The following is a 20,379-nucleotide window of genomic DNA, read 5'->3' on the forward strand; positions in this document are numbered from 1 at the left end:
CGGCCGGTGTTCTTAACTCTGGCGGCCGCTGTTCTTAACTCTGACGGCCACTGTTCTTAACTCTGGCCGCCACTGTTCTTAACTCTGGCGGCCGCTGATCTTAACTCTGGCGGCCACTGTTCTTAACTCTGTCGGCCGCTTGTCTTAACTCTGGTGGCCACTGTTCTTAACTCTGTCGGCCGCTGTTCTTAACTCTGGCGGCAGCTGTTCTTAACTCTGGCTGCCGCTGTTCTTAACTCTGTCGGCCGCTGTTCTTATATCTGGCTTCCGCTGTTCTTAACTCTAGTGTCCTCTGTTCTTAACTCTTGTAGCCGCTGTTCTTAACTCTAACGGCCGCTGGTCTTAACTCTGGCGGCCACTGTTCTTAACTCTGTCGGCCGCTTGTCTTAACTCTGGTGGCCACTGTTCTTAACTCTGTCGGACGCTGTTCTTAACTCTGGCGGCCTCTGTTCTTAACTCTGGCTGCCGCTGATCTTAACTCTGGCGGCCACTGTTCTTAACTCTGTTGGCCACTGTTTCTATCTCTGGCTGCCGTTGTTCTTAACTCTGGCTGCCGCTGTTCTTAACTCTGGCGGCCGCTGTTCTTAACTCTGCGGCCACTGTTCTTAACTCTTGCGTCCGATGTTCTTAACTCTGGCGGCCGCTGTTCTTAAGTCTGGCGGCCGCTGTTCTTAACTCTGGCGGCCACTGTTCTTAACTTTGGCAGCCACTGTTCTTAACTCTGGCACCCGCTGTTCTTAGCTCTGGCAGGCACTGTTCTTAACTCTGGCGGCCGCTGTTCTTAACTCTGGCGGCCGGTGTTCTTAACTCTGGCGGCCGCTGTTCTTAACTCTGACGGCCACTGTTCTTAACTCTGGCCGCCACTGTTCTTAACTCTGGCGGCCGCTGATCTTAACTCTGGCGGCCGCTGTTCTTAACTCTGGCGGCCGCTGTTCTTAAATCTGGCGGCCGCTGTTCTTAATTCTTTCGGCGACTGTTCTTAACTATGGCTGCCACTGTTCTTAACTCTGGCGGCCACTGTTCTTAACTGTGGCGGCCACTGTTCTTAACTCTGGCGGTAACTGTTCTTAACTCTGGCTGCCACTGTTCTTAACTATGGCGGCCACTGTTCTTAACTCTGGCGGCCACTGTTCTTAACTCTGGCCGCCACTGTTCTTAACTCTGGCGGCCGCTGTTCTTAACTCTGGCGGCCAATGGTCTTAACTCCGGCGGCCGCTGATCTTAACTCTGGCGGCCGCTGTTCTTAACTCTGACGGCCACTGTTCTTAACTCTGTCGCCCGCTGTTCTTAACTCTGGCGGCCACTGTTCTTAACTCTGACGGCCACTGTTCTTAACTCTGACGGCCACTGTTCTTAACTCTGACGGCCACTGTTCTTAACTCTGTCGCCCGCTGTTCTTAACTCTGGCGGCCACTGTTCTTAACTCTGGCGGCCACTGTTCTTAACTCTGACGGCCACTGTTCTTAACTCTGGCGGCCACTGTTCTTAACTTTGACGGCCACTGTTCTTAACTCTGGCGGCCACTGTTCTTAACTCTGACGGCCACTCACCTCTGGAGTTCGTATCACGTTATCCAGCCAAGACATGAGTATTGCCTTGTAAAGTTCAAATTAATATTTCACACAGGTTCCTATATCAATGATCAATGATCACATATCATCCAATTTTTATTATCACAGTTAAACAGACGGTTTATTGTGATTATTCTCGTGGAAATGTTAATCATGTTTGGACATTGTAGTTACAACAAAAATAATACTGACTGTTACAGCGACAGTGTTGGAGACAGTGTGAAGGAGAGTATGCAGTATTGCTACAGGGGATCAGGGTGGGAAATACTGGACGTCTTGCGAGCAGCATCCCCCAGGTGTATGACGGCCACCAGCAGGACCACACTGGCAGGACTCTCCTCCACTGGGCGGCGGAGCTCGGCCCGGCCCGGGTGGTGAAGGTCCTCCTGGAGGTGTGCCGGGTGTACCCACACGTCCTGACCTGGGCTGGGGAGACCCCTGCTGACCTGGCACTGCGGGCAGGTCATCTCCAGGTCATCAACACTCTCCACAGTTATCACAGGTCCAAGGTTAGTTATGTGTTAATGTTGGTAAACAGATGTCTTAACCGTTGTCAGTATTCACCACGACTGGTGACTGTCACACCTGCACGACTTGGGCTTGGTGATGACGCCCGCGTCATGTAAACTGACGCGGGCGTCAATTTATATGACGTGGGCGAGGATCACCAACTCCTCAGAGCTTCAATAGTAGTCAGGGGAAGGCGAAAACTCCAGCATGGTAGCAGAAGTTGCCTATGGACTCTTTCCTTATTATGACTACTCGATAGCCCAGTCGGTAGAGCTTCGGCCTCACATACGTGGGGTCCGCGGTTCAAGTCTCCGACAGCCCAGGTGAATTAAATGTTTATTTCCAACATTAGAAGTTTAAATGACAATTTTTAAGTATCATTATTACTGAGAAAATCCACAGGAGCCGTGATGAGGATTCGAACCTATGCGCTGTGCATCAAGGCTCCTACGGATTTTCTCACTGATGCAGTCATGTTAGTGTGGTTACTCTCTTTATTTTTATTTATATAGTCGTAATGGCTTGGCGCTTCTTCCTCATAGTTCCCATCCCTTCTCTGTGTATTATTATTATAATTAAAGCCACGTCCATAGTTTTATACTTCAGCCCAAAACAAAGTCATAGTTATAGTAAACTCTCAGTGTATATACACAGGGAAGTGGGGTATACATCTCAGTGTATATACACAGGGAAGTGGGGTATACATATCAGTGTATATACACAGGGAAGTGGGGTATACATCTCAGTGTATATACACAGGGAAGTGGGGTATACATCTCAGTGTATATACACAGGGAAGTGGGGTATACATCTCAGTGTATATACACCGGGAAGTGGGGTATACATCTCAGTGTATATACACCAGGAAGTTGGGTATACATCTCAGTGTATATACACCAGGAAGTGGGGTATACATCTCAGTGTATATACACCAGGAAGTGGGGTATACATCTCAGTGTATATACACCAGGAAGTGGGGTATACATCTCAGTGTATATACACCAGGAAGTTGGGTATACATCTCAGTGTATATACACCAGGAAGTGGGGTATACATCTCAGTGTATATACACCAGGAAGTTGGGTATACATCTCAGTGTATATACACCAGGAAGTTGGGTATACATCTCAGTGTATATACACCAGGAAGTTGGGTATACATCTCAGTGTATATACACCAGGAAGTTGGGTATACATCTCAGTGTATATACACCACGAAGTTGGGTATACATCTCAGTGTATATACACAGGGAAGTGGGGTATACATCTCAGTGTATATACACCAGGAAGTGGGGTATACATCTCAGTGTATATACACCAGGAAGTGGGGTATACATCTCAGTGTATATACACCAGGAAGTGGGGTATACATCTCAGTGTATATACACCAGGAAGTGGGGTATACATCTCAGTGTATATACACAGGGAAGTGGGGTATACATCTCAGTGTATATACACCAGGAAGTGGGGTATACATCTCAGTGTATATACACCAGGAAGTGGGGTATACATCTCAGTGTATATACACCAGGAAGTGGGGTATACATCTCAGTGTATATACACCAGGAAGTGGGGTATACATCTCAGTGTATATACACCAGGAAGTGGGGTATACATCTCAGTGTATATACACCAGGAAGTGGGGTATACATCTCAGTGTATATACACCAGGAAGTGGGTATACATCTCAGTGTATATACACAGGGAAGTGGGGTATACATCTCAGTGTATATACACCAGGAAGTGGGGTATACATCTCAGTGTATATACACCAGGAAGTGGGGTATACATCTCAGTGTATATACACCAGGAAGTGGGGTATACATCTCAGTGTATATACACCAGGAAGTGGGGTATACATCTCAGTGTATATACACAGGGAAGTGTGGTATACATCTCGGTGTATATACACAGGGAAGTGTGGTATACATCTCGGTGTATATACACAGGGAAGTGTGGTATACATCTCGGTGTATATACACAGGGAAGTGTGGTATACATCTCGGTGTATATATATATATACAGGGAAGTGGGGTATACATCTCAGTGTATATACACAGGGAAGTGGGGTATACATCTCAGTGTATATACACAGGGAAGTGTGGTATACATCTCAGTGTATATATACAGGGAAGTGTGGTATACATCTCAGTGTATATATACATGGAAGTGTGGTATACATCTCGGTGTATATACACAGGGAAGTTGGGTATACATCTCGGTGTATATATATATATATATACACAGGGAAGTGGGGTATACATCTCGGTGTATATACACAGGGAAGTTGGGTATACATCTCGGTGTATATATATATACACAGGGAAGTGGGGTATACATCTCGGTGTATATACACAGGGAAGTGGGGTATACATCTCAGTGTATATATACACAGGGAAGTGGGGTATACATCTCGGTGTATATACACAGGGAAGTGGGGTATACATCTCAGTGTATATATACACAGGGAGTGGGGTATTCATCTCAGTGTATATTTACCAGGAAGTGGGGTATACATCTCAGTGTATATACACCAGGAAGTGGGGTATACATCTCAGTGTATATATACACAGGGAAGTGGGGTATACATCTCGGTGTATATACACAGGGAAGTTGGGTATACATTTCAGTGTATATGGTGGTGAATAGGGGGTCTGACAGCTGAATGGATAGCGCTCGGGATTCGTCGTCCTGAGGTTTCAAGTTCGATCCCCGGTGAAGCCGGAAACAAATGGGCAGAGTTTCTTTCACCCTGATGCAGCTGTTCACCTAGCAGTAAATAGGTACCTGGGAGTTAGACAGCTACTACGGGTTGCTTCCTGGAGGTGTGTAACAAGAAGGAGGCCTGGTCGAGGACCGGGCCGCTGGGACGCTAACCCCGAAATCCTCTCAAGATAACCTCAAGATATATGCCAAGAAGTGGGGTAAACATCTGGGTGTATATAAACAGACAAGTGAGGTATACATCTGTGAGTATAGCCCAGCTCAATAGTATACTCCACTTAACAACATAACTACCCGCTGTTCACTCAGTAACAAGGTAAAGAACATAATTATGAACTACAAACTGTAACATTCACATATAAACAAGAATTATGGAACTGTTCTTGAGACAAATTTCCCGTGACTAATTATCTGAATATTTTGTCTTGTGTTTTGGGTTTGTTAAACATAGTTATTGATGCGTTGTTTTCTCGACGTAATGTCTTCGTATAAACACAATGTGATTATTGTTTTTGAGCTTTTGCTGAATGTTATATCAGTGCTAAATACAACATGATTAATGTTGTAAAACATTCTCATCAATGTTGCATCAATGATAAACACTAAATGATTAATGCTGTTAAGCATTTTTAACAATGTTAAATCAATATTACAGACAATATGGTTAAGACAGATAAGACAACTTGACCAGAGTTTCCATAATGTTAATCATGTTGTTGTTTGTTGATTAAGATTCAGCTACTGGGAACTAAACGTTCCAAGTGTAACAAACTAGGCTGTTGTAAGAATTATCCAGAGTGGTTTATCGACAAAAGAGAATGGGAAGCTGAGCCGCATGGTGACCTGACCCCCAGGGGAATTCGCGGTGGAAATAACCAACGCTTTGTTCATAGCTGCGTATAATGAATCATCCTATAGTATTCAGTAATTTAGAGAAAATTAGCCTTTATTCATTTTGCATTAAAATTGTATTGTATAATAGTACTGGATACAATATCAAGAGTATTCTAATTATTGAGTTTAAGTCACCATCAGTGACGTCACGAATCAGATCTAACTTTTAAGGCGGAGTGACCGGCGGTCATAGGTCAGCAGGGTTGACATGTCTAATATTTCTCAAAGTTTTAATAACCATTTTTGTGATCGGGAACAGCTCTGCTGTTAGATGTTTGTAACTTAATTTAAGTAAAATAATTCAACCAGTCTGGATCAATTAAGTACAACAGAGGTTAATTGTTATAACTTAAACCTGGCTAGTAACTTGGTAGAACTTTGACTGACTAGGCGGAAGGATACAATACTCTTGTCTGGGGTAGACGAGACAAGGGAGAGAGCAGTGTGGAAACGGGAGCAGCTGGGATAAGAGGTCAAACATCTTACCTCTCCCCAAGACCAGCCAAAACATCTAGCTGGTCGCCCAAGGTATAGTTGCTATTGTTAATTATAGAAATAGTCTTCTCATTTGCCACTCAGGTCAAGTAGGGAGTGTTAAAGTGATAGGGAGTGAACATATTTAGATTTTGTTTTAGTTTTCTTTTAATAAATTAAATTTGTTATTAATTTGCATTTTATTGTTTCCATGTGTTTTATGTGTATACTTGTCCTGGTCACGTGGTCCACACGAGGCAGAGTTGCATTGGGCGCCGATTCTAACATCGAATCGGAATTATCATTACCGTGTAATTTATTCCACACTCAAGGTCATCGTTTATAGTGGGGATCAAGCCCCTAGGTTGATTAATTAGCGTGATCGATCCAGACCTCGATCATTGCTCTTGTATTACTGGTCTGGTGGTGGCAGCAAAGGTGACTCTAGGGTTTTGTTCAGAGCTTCGGTCACGTCATACTGGGTGTAGAATCCTAAGTCGGTCAATCGTCTTAGGACCACGTGGCGTGGAGTTGGCTTTGGTAAAAGTTTTGGAGTCCCTTGGTTTAGAAATAAAAGTAAGAATACGGGTAGAGGGTAAAGAAGCAAAGAAGGAAGGAAGTAAAGAGAGAGAGGAACTCAAACCCGTGTTACACAAGTAGCACGGGCTATGGTGAGCCCGTAGTGGACTTACCTTGCACAGGAACGGGACTGTCGTTAAACATGTATATTAAACTCCTCGCCAGGTTCTCTACACACAAGTGACAATATACATCAGGTATATATATAGTCACAGTGACCCTCAGTCTACGAAGTCAGGACTCTCAGTCTACGAGGTCAGGACTCTCAGTCTACGAGGTCAGGACTCTCAGTCAATGAGGTCTCAGGGGGCCTCGTAGCCTGGTGGATAGCGCGCAGGACTCGTAATTCTGTGGCGCGGGTTCGATTCACGAACGAGGCAGAAACAAATGGGCAAAGTTTCTTTCACCCTATGCTCCTGTTACCTAGCAGTAAATAGGTACCTGGGTGTTAGTCAGCTGTCACGGGCTGCTTCCTGGGGGGTGGAGGCCTGGTCGAGGACCGGGCCGCGGGGACACTAAATCCCCGAAATCATCTCAAGATAACTTCAAGATAACCAATGAGGTCAAGACCCTCAGTCTACGAGGTCAGGACTCTCAGTCAATGAGGTCAGGACTCTCAGTCAATGAGGGCAGGACCCTCAGTCTATGAGGTCAGGACTCTCAGTCAATGAGGTCAGGACTCTCAGTCAATGAGGTCAGGACCCTCAGTCTACGAGGTCAGGACTCTCAGTCAATGAGGTCAGGACTCTCAGTCAATGAGGTCATGACCCTCAGTCTACGAGGTCAGGACTCTCAGTCAATGAGGTCAGGACTCTAAGTCAATGAGGGCAGGACCCTCAGTCTACGAGGTCAGGACTCTCAGTCAATGAGGTCATGACCCTCAGTCTACGAGGTCAGGACTCTCAGTCTACGAGGTCATGACCCTCAGTCTACGAGGTCATGACCCTCTGTCTACGAGGTCAGGACTTTCAGTCTACGAGGTCATGACCCTCAGTCTACGAGGTCAGGACTCTCAGTCTACGAGGTCATGACCCTCAGTCTACGAGGTCAGGACTCTCAGTCTATGAGGTCAGGACTCTCAGTCTACGAGGTCAGGACCCTCAGTCAATGAGGTCAGGACTCTCAGTCTACGAGGTCAGGACTCTCAGTCTACGAGGTCAGGACTCTCAGTCAATGAGGTCAGGACTCTCAGTCAATGAGGTCAGGACTCTCAGTCAATGAGGTCAGGACCCTCAGTCAATGAGGTCAGGACCCTCAGTCTATGAGGTCGGGACTCTCAGTCTATGAGGTCAGGACTCTCAGTCTACGAGGTCAGGACTCTCAGTCAATGAGGTCAGGACTCTCAGTCTACGAGGTCAGGACTCTCAGTCTACGAGGTCAGGACTCTCAGTCAATGAGGTCAGGACTCTCAGTCAATGAGGTCAGGACTCTCAGTCAATGAGGTCAGGACCCTCAGTCAATGAGGTCAGGACCCTCAGTCTATGAGGTCGGGACTCTCAGTCTACGAGGTCAGGTCTCTCAGTCAATGAGGTCAGGACTCTCAGTCTACGAGGTCAGGACTCTCAGTCAATGAGGTCAGGACCCTCAGTCTACGAGGTCAGGACTCTCAGTCTACGAGGTCAGGACCCTCAGTCTATGAGGTCAGGACTCTCAGTCTATGAGGTCAGGACTCTCAGTCTATGAGGTCAGGACTCTCAGTCTACGAGGTCAGGACTCTCAGTCAATGAGGTCAGGACTCTCAGTCAAAGAGGTCAGGGCCCCCTGTCAATGAGGTCAGGACCCTCAGTCTATGAGGTCAGGACTCTCAGTCTACGAGGTCAGGACTCTCAGTCAATGAGGTCAGGACTCTCAGTCTACGAGGTTAGGACTCTCAGTCAATGAGGTCAGGACTCTCAGTCTACGAGGTCAGGACTCTCAGTCTACGAGGTCAGGACTCTCAGTCAATGAGGTCAGGACTCTCAGTCAATGAGGTCAGGACTCTCAGTCAATGAGGTCAGGACTCTCAGTCTACGAGGTCAGGACCCTCAGTCTATGAGGTCAGGACTCTCAGTCTACGAGGTCAGGACTCTCAGTCAATGAGGTCAGGACTCTCAGTCAATGAGGTCAGGACTCTCAGTCAATGAGGTCAGGACTCTCAGTCAATGAGGTCAGGACCCTCAGTCTACGAGGTCAGGACTCTCAGTCTACGAGGTCAGGACTCTCAGTCAATGAGGTCAGGACTCTCAGTCAATGAGGTCATGACCCTCAGTCTACGAGGTCAGGACTCTCAGTCTACGAGGTCAGGACTCTCAGTTAATGAGGTCAGGACTCTCAGTCTACGAGGTCAGGACTCTCAGTCTACGAGGTCAGGACCCTCAGTCTATGAGGTCAGGACTCTCAGTCTACGAGGTCAGGACTCTCAGTCTACGAGGTCATGACTCTCAGTCTACGAGGTCAGGACTCTCAGTCTACGAGGTCAGGACTCTCAGTCTACGAGGTCAGGACCCTCAGTCTACGAGGTCAGGACTCTCAGTCAATGAGGTCAGGACTCTCAGTCAATGAGGTCAGGACTCTCAGTCAATGAGGTCAGGACTCTCAGTCAATGAGGTCAGGACCCTCAGTCTACGAGGTCATGACCCTCAGTCTACGAGGTCATGACCCTCAGTCTACGAGGTCAGGACTCTCAGTCTACGAGGTCATGACCCTCAGTCTACGAGGTCATGACCCTCAGTCTACGAGGTCATGCCCCTCAGTCTACGAGGTCATGACACTCAGTCTACGAGGTCATGACCCTCAGTCTACGAGGTCATGACCCTCAGTCTACGAGGTCATGACCCTCAGTCTACGAGGTCATGACCCTCAGTCTACGAGGTCATGACCCTCAGTCTACGAGGTCATGACCCTCAGTCTACGAGGTCATGACCCTCAGTCTACGAGGTCAGGACTCTCAGTCTACGAGGTCATGACCCTCAGTCTACGAGGTCATGACCCTCAGTCTACGAGGTCATGACCCTCCTCTTACGTGTGTGTGTGAACTCACCTCGTTGTACTCGCCTAGTTGTGCTTGCGGGGGTTGAGCTCTGGCTCTTTGGTCCCGCCTCTCAACTATCAATCAACTGGTGTACAGATTCCTGAGCCTACTGGGCTCTAAGATATCTACATTTGAAACTGTGTATGGAGTCAGCCTCCACCTCATCACTTCCTAATGTATTGCACTTGTTTACTTCTCTGACACTGAAAAAGTTCTTTCAAATGTCTCTGTGGCTCATTTGGGTACAAAGTTTCCACCTGTGTCCCCTTGTTCGTGTTCCACCCGTCCTGAAGAGTTTGTCTTTGTCCACCCTGTCAATTCCCCTGAGAATTTTGCAGGTGGTTATCTTGAGATGATTTCGGGGCTTTTTAGTGTCCCCGCGGCCCGGTCCTCGACCAGGCCTCCACCCTCAGGAAGCAGCCCGTGACAGCTGACTAACACCCAAGTACCTATTTTACTGCTAGGTAACAGCGGCATAGGGTGAAAGAAACTCTGCCCAATGTTTCTCGCCGGCGCCTGAGATCGAACGCAGGACCACAGGATCACAAGTCCAGCGTGCTGCCCGCTCGGCCGACCGGCTCCCAGGTGGTTATCATGTCTTCCTTTACTCTTCTGTTTTCCAGGGGACGTGAGGTTCAGCTCCTTTAGCCTTTCCTCGTAGCTCTTACCTCTCAGTTCCGGGACAAGTCTGGTGGCATACCGCTGAATCTTCTCAAACTTTGCCTTGTGTTTAACTTGGTATGGACTCCAAGCTGGAGTTGCATATTCCGGAACTGGTCTGACATAAGTGGTATGCAGGGTCCTGAACGATTCCTTACACAAATTTCAAAAAGGCAGTTCTTATGTTGGCCCGTCTTCAATATGTCACTGATGATATCCTTTTGATGTGGGCCTCTGGGGACAGGTTCGGTGTGATATCAACCCCCAGGTCTTTCTCTCTATTTGACTCTTGTAGGATTTCACCTCCCAGACGGTACCTTGTGTTCAGCCTTCTGCTCCCTTCGCCTAATTTCATTACTTTACACTTTCCAGAGTTGAACTTTAGTAGCCATTTTCTAGACCATCTCTCCAGTTTTTCCAGGTCGTCCTGTAGTTTCTGTCTATCTTCATCTGTCTTTATTCTTCTCATAATTTTTGCATCTTCAGCCAACATTGAAGGGAATGAGTCTATACCCTCAGGAAAGTCGTTTACATATATTAATAACAGGATGGGTCCAAGTACAGAGCCCTGTGTGACCCCGCTGGTGACATCACGCCACTCTGATGTCTCTCTCTTGCCAGTTACTCGCTGCTTCCTGTTGCTTAGATACTCCCTTATCCACTGGAACACCTTACATTTAACTCCTGCCTGATGCTAAAACTTTTATAACAGAATTTTATGGGGTACTGTGTCAAAGGCTTTCTGACAGTCCAAGAAAATGCAGTCTGCCCACACTTCTCTTTCTTGCCTAATTTTTGTTGCTTGGACATAGAATTCTATCAAGTCAAGTCATGGTCAAGACACATAAGCCAGGGGCATCTATGGCTGGTCAAGACACATAAGCCTGGGGCATCTATGGCTGGTCAAGACACATAAGCCTGGGGCATCTATGGCTGGTCAAGACACATAAGCCTGGGGCATCTATGGCTGGTCAAGACACATAAGCCTGGGGCATCTATGGCTGGTTAAGACACATAAGCCTGGGGCATCTATGGCTAGTCAAGACACATAAGCCTGGGGCATCTATGGCTGGTCAAGACACATAAGCCTGGGGCATCTACGGCTGGTCAAGTCACATAAGCCTGGGGCATCTATGGCTGGTCAAGACACATAAGCCTGGGGCATCTATGGCTGGTCAAGACACATAAGCCTGGGGCATCTATGGCTGGTCAAGACACATAAGCCTGAGGCATCTATGGCTGGTCAAGACACATAAGCCTGGGGCATCTGTGGCTGGTCAAGACACATAAGCCTGGGGCATCTATGGCTGGTCAAGACACATAAGCCTGGGGCATCTATGGCTGGTCAAGACACATAAGCCTGGGGCATCTATGGCTGGTTAAGACACATAAGCCTGGGGCATCTATGGCTAGTCAAGACACATAAGCCTGGGGCATCTATGGCTGGTCAAGACACATAAGCCTGGGGCATCTACGGCTGGTCAAGACACATAAGCCTGGGGCATCTATGGCTGGTCAAGACACATAAGCCTGGGGCATCTATGGCTGGTCAAGACACATAAGCCTGGGGCATCTATGGCTGGTCAAGACACATAAGCCTGAGGCATCTATGGCTGGTCAAGACACATAAGCCTGGGGCATCTGTGGCTGGTCAAGACACATAAGCCTGGGGCATCTATGGTCACCTCTGCTGGGTACTGTCTCAAGGTCACCTCTGCTAGGTACTGTCTCAAGGTCACCTCTGCTGGGTACTGTCTCAAGGTCACCTCTGCTGGGTACTGTCTCAAGGTCACCTCTGCTGGGTACTGTCTCAAGGTCACCTCTGCTGGGTACTGTCTCAAGGTCACCTCTGCTGGGTACTGTTTCAAGGTCACCTCTGCTGGGTACTGTTTCAAGGTCACCTCTGCTGGGTACTGTCTCAAGGTCACCTCTGCTGGGTACTGTCTCAAGGTCACCTCTGCTGGGAACTGTCCCAAGGTCGCCTCTCCTGGGTACTGTCTCAAGGTCACCACTGCTAAGTACTCTCTCAAGGTCACCTCTGCTAATTACTGTCTCAATGTCACCTTTGCTTCGTACTGTCTCAAAGTCACCTCTGCTAAGTACAGTCTCAAGGTCACCTCTGCTTGGCACTGCCTCAAGGTCACCTCTGCTAAGTACTGTCTCAAGGTCACCTCTGCTAAGTACTGTCTCAAAGTTACCTCTGCTAGGTACTGTCTCAATGTCACCTCTGCTAGGTACTGTCTCAAGGTCACCTATGCTAAGAACTGTCTCAAGGTCACCTCTGCTAGGTACTGTTTCAAGGTCACCTCTGCTAGGTACTGTCTCAAGGTCACCTCTGCTTGGCACTGTCTCAAGGTCACCTCTGCTAAGTACTGTCTCAAGGTCACCTCTGCTAAGTACTGTCTCAAAGTTACCTCTGCTAGGTACTGTCTCAAGGTCACCTCTGCTGGGTACTGTCTCAAGGTCACCTCTGTTAAGTACTGTCTCAAGGTCACCTCTGCTAGGTACTGTCTCAAGGTCACCTCTGCTAGGTACTGTCTCAAGGTCACCTCTGCTAAGTACTGTCTCAAGGTCACTTCTGCTGGGAACTGTCTCAAGGTCACCTCTGCTGGGTACTGTCTCAAGGTCACCTCTGCTGGCTACTGTATCAAGATCACCTCTCCTAAGTACTGTTTCAAGGTCACCTCTGCTGGGTACTGTCTCAAGGTCGCCTCTCCTGGGTACTGTCACAAGGTCACCTCTGCTGGGTACTGTCTCAAGGTCACCTCTCCTGGGTACTGTCTCAAGATCACCTCTGCTAGGTACTGTCTCAAGGTCATCTCTGCTAAGTACTGTCTCAAGGTCATCTCTGCTGGGTACTGTCACAAGGTCACCTCTGCTGGGTACTGTCTCAAGGTCATCTCTGCTAAGTACTGTCTCAAGGTCACCTCTCCTGGGTACTGTCTCAAGATCACCTCTGCTAGGTACTGTCTCAAGGTCATCTCTGCTAAGTACTGTCTCAAGGTCATATCTGCTGGGTACTGTCTCAAGGTCACCTCTGGTGGGTACTGTCTCAAGGTCACCTCTGCTTGGTACTGTCTCAAGGTCACCTCTGCTTGGTACTGTCTCAAGGTCACCTCTGCTGGGTACTGTCTCAAGGTCACCTCTGCTAGGTACTGTCTCAAGGTCACCTCTGCTTGGTACTGTCTCAAGGTCACCTCTGCTTGGTACTGTCTCAAGGTCACCTCTGCTGGGTACTGTCTCAAGGTCACCTCTGCTGGGTACTGTCTCAAGGTCACCTCTGCTTGGTACTGTCTCAAGGTCACCTCTGCTTGGTACTGTCTCAAGGTCACCTCTGCTGGGTACTGTCTCAAGGTCACCTCTGCTAGGTACTGTTTCAAGGTCACCTGTGCTAGGTACTGTCTCAAGGTCACTTCTGCTGGGTACTGTCTCAAGGTCACCTCTCCTTGGTACTCTCTCAAGGTCACTACCTCTAAGTACTCTCTCAAGGTCACCTCTGCTAATTACTGTCTCAAGGTCACCTTTGCTTCGTACTCTCTCAAGGTCACCTCTGCTAATTACTGTATCAAGGTCACCGTTGCTTCGTACTGTCTCAAGGTCACCTCTGCTAGGTACTGTCTCAAGGTCACCTCTGCTAAGTACTGTCTCAAGGTCACCTCTGCTTTGCACTGTCTCAAGGTCACCTTTGCTTCGCACTGTCTCAAGGTCACCTCTGCTAAGTACTGTCTCAAGGTCACCTCTGCTTGGTACTGTCTCAAGGTCACCTCTGCTAAGTACTGTCTCAAGGTCACCTCTGCTAAGTACTGTCTCAAGGTCACCTCTGCTAGGTACTGTCTCAAGGTCAACTTAGGAAGTTGTAAACTCTGACTCAGTAGGCCAGGATGTAGATGACAGTAAACTAGAAAGTGTACCAGACAGCACTGACAGCTCGATAGGTACAGACACTACGACGGTTCTCGATAGAGCAATTCAGAACAGAAGGACAGACTTATGCAAATTTTATGCAAAGGGCATATGCAGACACAGATATGCTGGTAATAAGAAAGGATTAGAATGCAGTTACCTACATCCCAAAAAATGTTTAAATATGCTTAGGAAAGGTGAGTGTCGATTTGGATCAATATGTAGGTTTTTCCATCCTGACATGTGCCAAACCTCACTGGAGGACAGAAAATGCTATGACCTCAGCTGCCCACACTTTCACGTGAAAGGCACGGAACGCTACATAAAGAGTGGCAAGCAGGATAATGAAATTGAAGGAAACTCTATAAATTTTTTATACCAGACCGGCAGAGAACTCAAAAGCAGCATGGAGAGTGTATGGAACTGGATGCCAGATCCACTTGCATTCCAGAATTACAGATACAATTACCCACCGAAAGGGAACTACAAATACGACAGAAAACTGCCCTACAACAATCGGTACTGGTCAGAACAAACTCATTATGTCCACGCATAATGGACTTGCCGAAAAAGTCTCCCATTCAAACTATCACTAATAGAGTAACCTCATTCATCTTTGCCAACATACAAGGACTGAAAACAAGAACAAACAACAAAGTACAGTTCATAAATGGCCTCCTCACGGAGTCAAATGCAGTATTTGGAGCTTTCACAGAAACCCATGCAGGGGAATTGTTGGACAGTGAGATCAGGATTCCAGGATATAACCTATACAGGTGTGATAGGAAAATTAGGTCACATGGAGGAGTGGGTCTGTTTATTAGGGAAGACCTTGTATGCTCGGAGCTCCTAAACGTTACAAATGAGGTGGTAGAGGTACTGGGATTAAAAATAGAGAAAATAAATTTAGTGATTATACTAATATACAAACCGCCAGATGCAACGCCTGAGGAATTCACAGAACAAATAAGCAAAATAGAGAACAGCCTTGATAATTTGGAGAAACCGACACCTGATATTATCTTCCTAGGTGACTTCAACTTGCCTAGTCTCAGGTGGAAAATAGCAAACAATAATATTATACCAGGAAATATATCAGGACCTAACCAACCACAGATTAGAGAACTACTTAGATTCTGTGACATTTTTTCACTCAATCAGCAGACATCGGAGCCAACGAGAAATGAAAATATTCTAGATCTGGTCTTTACGAACAATGAAGACATTATCAGAGACATTACGATATCAGATACCACATACTCAGATCACAAACTCATTGAAGTGCAAACGATCATCAATACTCAGAATAGACCTAAAACGTTGATAAAGCGAGAGGGGCTATTCAGTAAATTCAATTTTAATAATAAAAGGATAGACTGGGAGATAATAAACAGGGAACTTACAAACATTCCATGGGGAACAAGTAATACAAGTCCTACAGAAGGAATAGAAAAACTGACTTCAGAAGCGTATCAAGTCTGTCTGAAACATGTTCCTTTGAGGAAAGCCAGAAAGAGATCTAACGTAGAAAGAGAACGCAGACGACACTATAAACGCAGGAAAAAAATAACGGAACTGCTTATGCAGACACGAATTTCCCGTCAAAGAAGGAATAATTTAAATTAGGAGATTGAAGAAATCGAGCGGAAATTGAAACACTCATATGAAACTGAAGAAAGGCAGTTAGAACAGAAAGCAATTCAGGAAATAAAGAAAAATCCAAAATATTTCTTCTCATATGCGAAATCAAAAGCAAAAACCACTGCCAGTATTAGACCTATTCGTACAAGTGAAGGTTCATACACGGAGGATGACAAAGAAATTAGTGAAATCCTAAAAAAGCAGTATGAGGACATGTTTAGCACTCCAATAAACAACATGAAGGTGGAAGATCCAGACAATTTCTTTATGCGGGATATTCAAACCCCTGTAAATATAACTGATATAAACACGAGCGCACTAAATTTTGACAAAGAAATTGAAAACATGCCCATGCACTCGGCCCCAGGTCCAGACTCATGGAATTCAAAATTTATAAAGAAATGCAAAGTGCCGGTAGCACAGGCACTTAGTATAGTGTGGAGGAAGAGCTTGGACACGGGGGAGATACCAGATGCACTTAAAGTAGCAGACATAGCCCCTCTACACATGGGAGGGAGCAAAGCATTGGCAAAAAATTATAGACCAGTTGAACTAACATCGCACATCATAAAAGTATTTGAGAGAGTGATTAGGAGTCAGGTCACCAATTTCATGGAGATCAATGACCTTCACAACCCAGGCCAACATGGATTTCGAGCGGGAAGATCGTGCCTCTCACAGTTACTTGAGCACTACGACAAAGTCACTGAGGCATTAGAAGAAAAACAGAATGCTGATGTGATATACACGGACTTCGCAAAGGCTTTCGATAAATGTGACCATGGCGTGATAGCACACAAAATGAAGTCAATGGGAATAACCGGTAAAGTAGGACGCTGGATACTCAGTTTTCTGTCAAACAGGACTCAGCGAGTAACTGTCAACCATATAAAATCTAGTTCAAGTGCAGTGAAAAGCTCTGTACCTCAGGGTACAGTCTTTGCACCGCTGCTTTTCCTTATTCTCATATCAGATATAGACAAAAATACAAGTCACAGCTTCGTATCATCCTTTGCAGATGACACAAAAATCAGTATGAAAATAACCTCGGCTGAGGACATTGAAAAACTTCAAGCTGATATTAATAAAGTTTTCGACTGGGCATCAGAAAATAACATGATGTTTAACAGTGATAAATTCCAGGTACTCAGGTACGGTAAAAATGAGGACCTTAAACATAATACAGAGTACAAAACACAATCAAATGTACCCATAGTAGGAAAACAGCATGTAAAGGATTTGGGAATAATAATGTCTGACGACCTAACGTTTAAGGAGCATAACCAAGCAAATATTGCGACAGCCAGAAAAATGATAGGATGGATTACGAGAACTTTCAAATCCAGGGATCCATTCACAATGGTTTTACTCTTCAAGTCACTTGTGTTGTCCCGTCTTGAGTACTGCTCAGTACTCACTTCCCCCTTCAGAGCAGGAGAGATTGCCGAAATAGAGGGAATACAGAGAACATATACGGCACGCATAGACGCAATAAAGCACCTAAATTATTGGGATCGTCTCAAAGCCCTCCAAATGTACTCACTAGAAAGAAGACGAGAGAGATATCAAATAATATACACCTGGAAGATACTGGAGGGCCAAGTACCAAATCTACACAGTAAAATAACAACGTACTGGAGTGAACGACATGGAAGAAAATGTAGAATAGAACCAGTGAAGAGCAGAGGTGCCATAGGCACAATCAGAGAACACTGTATAAACATCAGAGGTCCGCGGTTGTTCAACGTCCTCCCAGCAAGCATAAGAAATATTGCCGGAACAACCGTGGACATTTTCAAGAGGAAACTAGATTTATTCCTCCAAGGAGTGCCGGACCAACCGGGCTGTGGTGGGTATGTGGGCCTGCGGGCCGCTCCAAGCAACAGCCTGGTGGACCAAACTCTCACAAGTCGAGCCTGGCCTCGGGCCGGGCTTGGGGAGTAGAAGAGCTCCCAGAACCCCATCAACCAGGTAACCAGGTACCTCTGCTAGGTACTGTTTCAAGGTCACCTCTGCTAGGTACTGTCTCAAGGTCACCTCTGCTAAGTACTGTCTCAAGGTCACCTCTGCTTCGTACTGTCTCAAGGTCACCTCTGCTTGGTACTGTCTCAAGGTCACCTCTGCTAAGTACTGTCTCAAGGTCACCTCTGCTAAGTACTGTCTCAAGGTCACCTCTGCTAAGTACTGTCTCAAGGTCACCTCTGCTAAGTACTGTCTCAAGGTCACCTCTGCTAAGTACTGTCTCAAGGTCACCTCTGCTAAGTACTGTCTCGAGGTCACCTCTGTTGGGTACTGTCTCAAGGTCACCTCTGCTAAGTACTGTCTCAAGGTCACCTCTACTAGGTACTGTCTCAAGGTCACCTCTGCTAGGTACTGTCTCAAGGTCACCTCTACTAGGTACTGTCTCAAGGTCACTTCTACTGGGTACTGTCTCAAGGTCACCTCTGCTAGGTACTGTCTCAAGGTCACCTCTGCTGGGTACTGTCTCAAGGTCATCTTTGCTAGGTACTGTCTCAAGGTCACTTCTACTGGGTACTGTCTCAAGGTCACCTCTGCTAGGTACTGTCTCAAGGTCACCTCTGCTAGGTACTGTCTCAAGGTCACCTCTGCTAGGTACTGTCTCAAGATCACCTCTATTGGTTACAGTCTCAAGGTCACCTCTACCGGGTACTGTCTCAAGGTCACTTCTTCTGGTTACTGTCTCAAGGTCACCTCTGCTGGGTACTGTCTCAAGATCATTATCTATATAAATAAAAAGCTCGTTTGTTTAAAATCGCTAATCTCCGAAAGTTCTTCACCGATTGCTTTGAAATTTTGACACAACGTTCCAGTCGAATCCGAGCGTTTTTTACTTGCCTACTTTATACATGCCACACCTGTGACAGATAAAAATTAGCTTTTTGAAAAACAGCGCCATCTGTTGCAGGTAATAGCAAGAATCACTGTACTAATTATGTTACGATTCCATTTCAATGTTTCCGATTGCACTGATGAATTGATTTTTCGTAGATTTCGATTGATTTTCATTTTAATTCTTTTGTGTGACATTGTGTTGGAATAGAGCTGTGTTGTTTACCATACCGTTCATTTCCTAAGAATAAGTATAGATGCCACACCTGGGACAGTTAAAAACATTCTTTTTTTAAGAAACAGCGTCATCTGTTGCACGTAAGAGATTATACGCTACAATAAATATGTTATGATTCCATTTCAATGTTTCCGATAGCATTGACAAATTGTAGTTTCATAAATTTCGATATGTTTTCATTTTGATATAATTATTTTGTTTGACATTGCATTGGAGTTGAGCTGTGTTGTTTACCATACCGATCATTTCGTGAGTATAAGTATAGATGCCACACATGTGACAGGTAAAAAAACATGGTTTTATTGAAAAACAGCGCCATCTGTTGCACGTAAGAGCAACATATGCTGTACTAAATATGTTACGATTCCATTTCAATGTTTCCGATTTTTAAATCGGAAACAGAGGTTGCATGGCGTACGCCATGCAACCTCTGAAGAGACAACCAACACAACACCTATACCCCCTATTAGACTATTTTACAGGAACTTCTTTTCCACAGCCCATAAAACGGAGGAAAGGGTCCTGAAAGATATTGTTGGTAGAAACGTTATCCCTACAGACAAAAATCAGAAGATACAACTGACAATTTACTATAAAACCAAAAAAACGGCCAGCCTACTCATGAGAAACTCTCCAGACACAAAGCAGAACGCTTTAAAAGAGACCAACGTCGTCTATGCCTTCAAATGCTCTCTTGGGGACTGTAAGCCTAAAAAAACTCAGTATATAGGCAAGACAACAACATCTCTTTCCAGGCGTTTAATGATGCATAAGCAACAGGGCTCCATTAAGGAACATATAGTCTCTTCCCACAACCAAACCATCACCAGAGAAATCTTAGCGAACAACACAGAAATCATCGATAGATACAGCAATAGCAGGCGGCTCGATGTCTGCGAGGCACTACACATCAAGAAGTCAACACCAGCAATCAACAGCCAATTAATGCACAACTATATTCTACCCACTTCAAGACTCCTCTCCAATATAGAAGCATTTAATAGGCTATTAAATGCCTATGTTCTTGCTTGTACTGCCTCTGTGTTGGCTCGGGGTCTTGAAGTGGGTAAAATGTAATTATATGTTAATTGGTTGTTGATTGCTGGTCTTAATGTTTTGATGTGTACGGCCTCGCTGATGTCCGGTCTTCTGTTGTCATTTTACCTGTCGATTATTTTTGTGTTGCTTGTTAATATTTCTCTGGTGATGGTCTGGTTGTGTGAGGAGATTTTATGTTCCTTGATGGAGCCCTGTTGTTTGTGCATTGTTAATCGCCTAGAGAGAGAGAGAGACGTTGTTGTCTTGCCTATATACTGAGATCTTTGG

General features: G+C 45.9%; 1 protein-coding gene across 2 annotated transcripts in view; it reads left to right on the top strand.

Moving 5' to 3' along the window:
- The window catches only part of LOC123749878 (serine/threonine-protein phosphatase 6 regulatory ankyrin repeat subunit C-like), a 290,264-nt gene that overhangs the window by 196,119 nt on the left and 73,766 nt on the right, over window positions 1-20,379 (top strand). For both annotated transcript variants that reach the window (XM_069302551.1, XM_069302545.1), the window contains exon 3: window positions 1,772-2,080. In XM_069302551.1, the coding sequence (XP_069158652.1) occupies window positions 1,772-2,080 (309 nt within the window). The remainder of the gene's footprint in view (window positions 1-1,771; window positions 2,081-20,379) is intronic.

Source organism: Procambarus clarkii, chromosome 5 (assembly GCF_040958095.1).
Source record: "Procambarus clarkii isolate CNS0578487 chromosome 5, FALCON_Pclarkii_2.0, whole genome shotgun sequence".
NCBI lineage: Eukaryota > Metazoa > Arthropoda > Malacostraca > Decapoda > Cambaridae > Procambarus > Procambarus clarkii.